The sequence below is a fragment of the Chaetodon trifascialis genome, chromosome 23 (genome assembly GCF_039877785.1).
Source record: "Chaetodon trifascialis isolate fChaTrf1 chromosome 23, fChaTrf1.hap1, whole genome shotgun sequence".
In the NCBI taxonomy this organism is placed as follows: domain Eukaryota; kingdom Metazoa; phylum Chordata; class Actinopteri; order Chaetodontiformes; family Chaetodontidae; genus Chaetodon; species Chaetodon trifascialis.
The window spans coordinates 5492929-5499475 of record NC_092078.1 but is presented as its reverse complement, the minus strand read 5'-3'; the positions used below and the strand labels follow the sequence as shown (position 1 = coordinate 5499475).

The 6547-nt window shown below is 42.3% G+C and overlaps 1 protein-coding gene across 2 annotated transcripts; it reads right to left on the bottom strand.

Moving 5' to 3' along the window:
• Positions 1-2384: 2384 nt before the first annotated feature.
• Positions 2385-5866, bottom strand: LOC139351374 (zinc finger protein 121-like). 2 transcript variants are annotated; one of them, XR_011603574.1, is made up of 3 exons: positions 5556-5866; positions 3996-5393; positions 2385-3411 (listed from the first exon to the last, which is right to left on the bottom strand). XR_011603574.1 is itself a non-coding variant. In XM_070993236.1 (2 exons), the coding sequence occupies exons 1-2, from the start codon at positions 5725-5727 to the stop codon at positions 4300-4302; spliced, it is 1266 nt and encodes a 421-aa protein (XP_070849337.1). In that variant the 5' UTR covers positions 5728-5837; the 3' UTR covers positions 3952-4299. The 2 variants fall into 2 exon arrangements, 1 of the variants encoding a protein (XP_070849337.1); XM_070993236.1 differs by lacking the exon at positions 2385-3411 and having other exon boundaries at positions 3952-5393; positions 5556-5837.
• Between the last annotated feature and the right edge of the window lie 681 nt (positions 5867-6547).

Here is a 6547-nt window from a genome sequence, read left to right as displayed (position 1 = left end):
GAACAGGTGTGCTGTTAGGAGCTTTTTTTGGTGTCGCAGTGATGGTTAGACAGGTTGTCACAATATTAAGGCCCATAATAAACATAGCAGCAATTGCAGGAGGAGTAGCAGGAGTAAGAGCAGCCAGAGTAGCTAGTTTATCATTAGGCACAGCTGTAGGGGTATCTGCTGCAGTGGGAGGGGTGGTAGGAGGTATTACGGGATATTATGAAGCTGAGGGAGCAGAAACACCACTGGAGGCTGCACAGAGGACAGCAGAGGCTGTCACGAATGGAGCTGTGAGAATCTTAAATTTAACGAGTCAATTGGAAACCTATGATTAGCCACGACTCTTGAAGACGGGAGAGAGAGGATGCATGTGTAAAAAGTCTTATCTTCCTGTAGATCGCATGGAAGTCATATTTTAAACAATTCTTATTTCTGTCCTCCATTAAAATACTGGACACAATTTCCTTTTGTAAAAGCGAACCAGAAAATATCACTTATTTCATTTACAATGTCACATTTTTGACAGGTGCTACTGCCGAAACAGTTTTGGTTCTTTGCGAATTACAATGTATAACCGAGGCATATGTGAGCGATAGATTTACAGGTATTGCAAAAGATGCGTCGCCAAGCAAAGTTTTAGAAGTCGCTGCTGTAGCAGGAAGGATGATAGGAGTTGCTACAGGATATGATAAAGCTGAGGGAGCAAGCACGCCACAGGAAGCAAAAACAATGAAGCCCAACCTGGATTACACGAACCAAAGGATGTTTTGGACTGACTGTTCTAAACATTATTTCACCATTGAGCTGATTATGTTAATTCAAATGTAATATCTGATAGGTTGTATTATGTGTATTTTATTATTAATTCAAAAGTGATTGAATGTTTTCTACATTTTCTACATTAGTGTTACATTTGAAAACTATGCTATCAAAGCTGGATGTTGGGATGAAGAAATGTTAACATTTTAATGAATTTCTTTGTCACAATCTATATAAGCACGCCAAATATGAGCAATGAATAAACTGAAATCTATGACAAAATGTTACCTGAGCAACTGAAGTTTTTAGCTTGGTGAGGTAATCAGTTCATGAACGATGCATTGGGATATTTAAAACAGTTTCATTTCAAACAGAGGAGGCCAAAAATGTTTAGCAAAGAATGTCAAATGTGAAAGAGTGAAATCAGACGGCCATGCTAGCTGCACGCAGGCACAGCTAAAGTCGTCCTCAACCTCACAATGTCAACGCTAACATGCAGATGTTTCGTATGTGTGATGTTCATTGTCACGGTTTAACATGTTAGCATTGGATAATCAGTACAAAACCCAAAGTACAGTTGAGGCTGATATCACTGAAGTACCAGACTAATCAGCAATGAGTCAGGTGATCGGACCGTGGGCGTGGCTGGGAGGTGCAGGCTGAGCAGGTGAGCAGATGAGAAGGAGAGCGGCAGCAGGTGAGGAGCCGACGGACTGTGACACGTACTGGACAACACATTGTAACATATAGACACATATTGTAACTGATGAAAACTGATACAGTAGCCAACAACGACAGGAAGAAACAGCTGATTTCAGGAGACTAAAATGCATCCTGCGTGACTCTAATGGGAATAATACAAAAGCAAAAGTTGGATTTTTTTTTAATGAAATAATAAATATTCTAAAATCTTTCAGTCAAGATTTGTATTACTTTGAAAATGAGATGGAAACTTTCAGCCCAACTTAATTGAGGTGCTCTGTGAATGTTATGTTCATTGGACGAGCACAGACTGTATCGGTTGAGATCTGCTTTTGAGGGATAATACAAACTAATTTTGATTCTCTGTTGGCATTGTTGCAATGAATTGGCCCTGTGTTTCCAGTGGAATTTTGTGCGAAACCAGTGATTAACTATTATTTTGTTTATGTAATATCATTACTGCATAAGTTCAGATCACCTTTACAAATCTTTTGTTTGGTTAAGGTGGCTGATAAATAACATGATAGCTACTGAGGCAGCAGTTAGGGGTACTGATTGAAGGCGTGATCGCTCGAACGGAGGAAGATGTGACATTACTGAAGGGCCGCATCTCTGATCTCCGACCGGCTGGAAAGGGACCCTTGGTGGGGTCAGATGAGCCTGTTGCCACAGCGATAACCAGTGGATGATGAAGAGGAGGAATGAACGGAGAGCTGAGCTGATGAAGACGTTTGTCACAGAGCTGTGTGCTGCATTATATTACATGAGGGAACATTTGAGGAAGGTGAAGAAAACTTATGTTTCCTGAACCATAAATTGTTTTCAGAATTTGGGAAAAACATAGAGTTAACAGCTCGTGGTTGTTTGCCTCCATCAACTGGTCAAGTTGCGTTCACTGAAGTGTCCAGACTCATAAATGCTGCGAAGACTCTGAAGGGATTTTTAAAAAGGTGTATTTTATGAGTGACATGGAAGTTGTCGCCATATTTACATGTATGATTCCAGTGAATAATGTCCGGTGAGAAACATGCTGTCTTCACTTTGACACCATTTTTCCAGACGACTGACAGAGAGCTTCATCACAATAATCGCCTGAAACTCAACATCAGCAGAAACAATGAGCTTGTGACGGACTATGATGCCTCAAATATAGATGTTGCTGCAAAGAAGCTTCAAAGTGTAAAACGTTGCTGCTTCACACACGTCTTCAACTCGGCAGCACAGAAGATCTTTGCAGTCAGCAGTTTCTCTGGCAACTCTCCTTTAAAAGTCAAACACACCGAAGTACTGATCCCATCTGTTTGTGTCACTGCTGTCATTCCCACCGGATAAACGTCTTCTTTCCTCTTTGACTGACTGGAATCACTCGAATAACTCTTCTTCTCTCACGTCTTCATTTTCAAATTTGCTCTGCGAGCCCACTCCGACGTCATTTCCGCCCGTCTAACTGTCCTCGGACTGTCAACACCAGCTGAAACTGATTGAGAGGACACAGCTGGGTCCACCTTAAAATGAACTTCACTACTGTTATTACAAACAATCAATGTTGTACTTAAGGACAGTACTTGAGTACGTGCACTAACTGGGAACATCAGTGGGGACACATGGCAGTTAAAAAATATATTTGACAACACCACATCATACATCACCTACAATTTGTATTTTACGTGTTACCCTCTAAAACCCCAGAACATTAAAATTCTATCTAATATAAATATAAATATAAAAGTACCGAGTTGGCAGGATGACAAAATAACTGATGGAAGAGCACTAGAGAGGATCGACAACAAAGTTCATAATCCACTCATTTAACTGAGGGTAAAGTATAAAAACATTAAGAACGAACATTGATAACAGGTCAAACATTTGTTGGTACTATTCACTCATGCAACAAGCTGTGTAACAAACGTTTTTTAAAGTTCTGGTGATTATTACGGAGCCTCTAAAGCAGGGGTGGGCAACCTGTTCCACAAAGGGCTGCTGTGGCTGCAGGTCTTCTTTCCAACCAAGCAGCAGCAGCACACCAGACTTGACTCATTCAATCAACTGATCTCACGCTTCAGACAGCTGATTGGTCAAACTGTGAGCTCTTGCTTGGTTGGAAAGAAGACCTGCAGCTACAGCGGTCTTTGTGGAACAGGTTGCCCACCCCTGCCCTAAAGGGACATGAAGAAGAAAAAAAAAGAAGAAAAAAAAAAAAGGCAAAACAAGCAGAAATAAAAAGGTTTCTGGTCACCATGACGACGGATCACGAGCACACAAGTTAATTATCACGTTAGCACGACATAGCATTTCCGGTATTCAGAATACACTGCTCCGTTAGCTGTAGCTTCCGGAGCCCAGGAAGGCTGCAGGAGTGGACCTGCGTGGTTTCTTAAAATCACGAAGATCAGATGAGATACCTGAGCCTGACGTGATATGTTTCTGGAACGCACTTGATCCGTCGTCATGGTGACAAGAAACTTTTTTTTCTGCTTGTTTTCCTTTTTTTCTTTCTTTTTTCCCCATGTCCCTTTAGGGGCTCCATAGATTATGGGGCGAGAAACGCTGCTGCGGACAGAAATATGAGGCAAAAAACAACAAGATTAATTCAGTAACACTTGACAGCGCTGTTGGAAGTGGGTGCATCTCAAAAACACAGTGTGACCTTGTCTCAAGGGGACGTTGGACACATTCTCCACAGGAGTTTCAGCTCCATGGTGTCTCCTGTGCACAAAGTGTTAATCCTCAGCAAGTGATCTGAGGAACCGTTTTCCCACGAGTGCTGCAACGATGCAGCTCCTCACGTCTGCCAGTTCCTCTGTGTTTTGATCGTGAACCTCGAGAAGCGAGCTCTTGGAAAACACAAGGCTACTTGCCCGTATGTGATCTCATGTGCCTCGACAAATGAGATGCGTTAAAGTATCTTTTCCCGCAGGTCTTGCAAAGGTACGGTCTCTCACCGGTGTGGGCTCTTCTCACGTGGACCGTCAACTCACTGCTCACTCTGAAATCTTTCCCACAAATTTTACAGGTGTATGCTCTCTCACCTGTGTGGATTGATATGTGTCTTTTCAAGTCTGGCATCCGACAGAATCTCTTCCTACAGATCTTGCAGAGGTACGGCTTCTCACCTGTGTGCATCCTCATGTGGACTTTCAAGTTACTGTTAAGTCTGAAATCTCTCCCGCACGTTTTGCAAGAATATGGTTTCTCACCTGTGTGGATCGACATGTGCCTCTTCAAGTCTGGCATCCGACAGAATCTCTTCCTACAGATCTTGCAGAGGTACGGCTTCTCACCTGTGTGCATTCTCATGTGGACGTTCAAGATGCTGCTAAGTCTGAACTCTTTCCCACAGGTGTCACAAGAATATGGCTTCTCACCTGTGTGGATTCTTAAATGGGCGTTCAACACTGACGCTTGACTGAATCTTTTTCCACAGGTGTCACAAGAATACGGTCTCTCACCTGTGTGGCTTCTCATGTGTATATTTAGCTTGGATTGACACTTAAAAGTCTTTCCACATGCGTCACATTTGACAGACTTTTTACCTGTGTGAGCGTCACAGTTCATCTCTGACAAGTTAGAGTTAGATGCATCACTCCTGTGTCTTTCTCTCTTCTGACGTCTTTCCTCTGGCTCTGGCTCTGCATCTTCAGTTGATCCTGACTCTCCACTCCTGCCTCCTCTCTGATCTCGGCTCTCAGCTACATCAGAGCTGTGATGGACGAGCTGGTGGTCATTTTTTGGATCAGGTTCATTGTGATGGTTTTCATCATAAGTCGGAGTCAACATGAAGGTTTCAGTCTCCTGCTTCAGAACAAGCAGCTGCTCCTCCTGCTCCTCTTTAATCTGTGGAGGCTCTGGGTCCTCTCGGTCCACACTGGAGCTCCTCTCCTGAACACACAGCTGCTGATCACAGTGAACCTCCTCCTCCGTACAGACATGTTGCTGTGGGAGCTCTGGAGGGACACACAACAAAAGGAAGAGATACTACTGTGATGGAGAAGAGAAACATGGAGACATGCGAGCTAACTAGCATACATTTAACCAACTGGGATTATATTGAGTAGAAGAAGAATTCTCTGTCCCCTGTGTTATGACAATAAGTCGTTTTTACACACCTATTCTGTGTAACTTTACTTCAGGTTTCCAAACGATATCCAGCAGTTTGCGCTGACGATCGATCTCTTCCTCGTACTCGACGATAGTTTTTGTAAAAACTGCCAATATTTCTTGAGCAGCAGCAGTTAGCCGCTCGTTGACAAACTCTCTCAAATGCTCCACTGAAGACATTGTTGTTAAATCACAAATTCAATGATTATGTAGCTTCATACAGCTACTACGATTACAATTGGTATTCCCGTTAGTTCAACGTAAAAATGCAGCAATATGGAACATGTAGTGTTTTTACTTCCGCCGACGTCACGCCGATAAGGTTCCGACAGTGGAGGGCGGGAGCTTTTCTTTCCGCTTACAGCGGATGGCATCTTATTCCAAACTTATCAGTTTAATATCAGTTAAAAGGATGGACATCAACCTCGCTTCAAGGACATCTGGTCATCTTTTATAAACCACTGCTTTGAACGAACAGCCACCTTGTTTGTGACTTCACAGACAATGATTTTACATTAAAAAAGAAATGGTGTTGGACGAAGTATTCTGATTATTCAGTTGGAAATAATAAAGTGCCATTCACAATACACTCAACAAGTTAGTTAAGGAACAGTACGGAAGTATTATTTGCAAATTCTGTTTAAAAATAAGACCTTAAATGACGACTATGCATGGCCTCTAATATTTGACTCTAATGATTGATGCCATATCGTGTAATATTTGTTAGTTGCAGCTCGTCGAGCGGAGCTCAGTTTTCCCAATTTTACAACCCGTTGGATAGTTTAACAATACGTTTGATTTTATGAGTTGGTAATACTTTTCATTTTGATCTGAAACTGTCCACAGTCGGACCTTAACAGTGTGACACACAGCGGAAGTAAACACAACAAGCAATAAGGAGTGAACTGGAGGACTGATTGTCGTCGCTGTAGCGCAGCTAATTGTTGAATTTGTTATTAAACAACAATGTCTTCAGTGGAGCATTTGAGAGAGTTTGTCA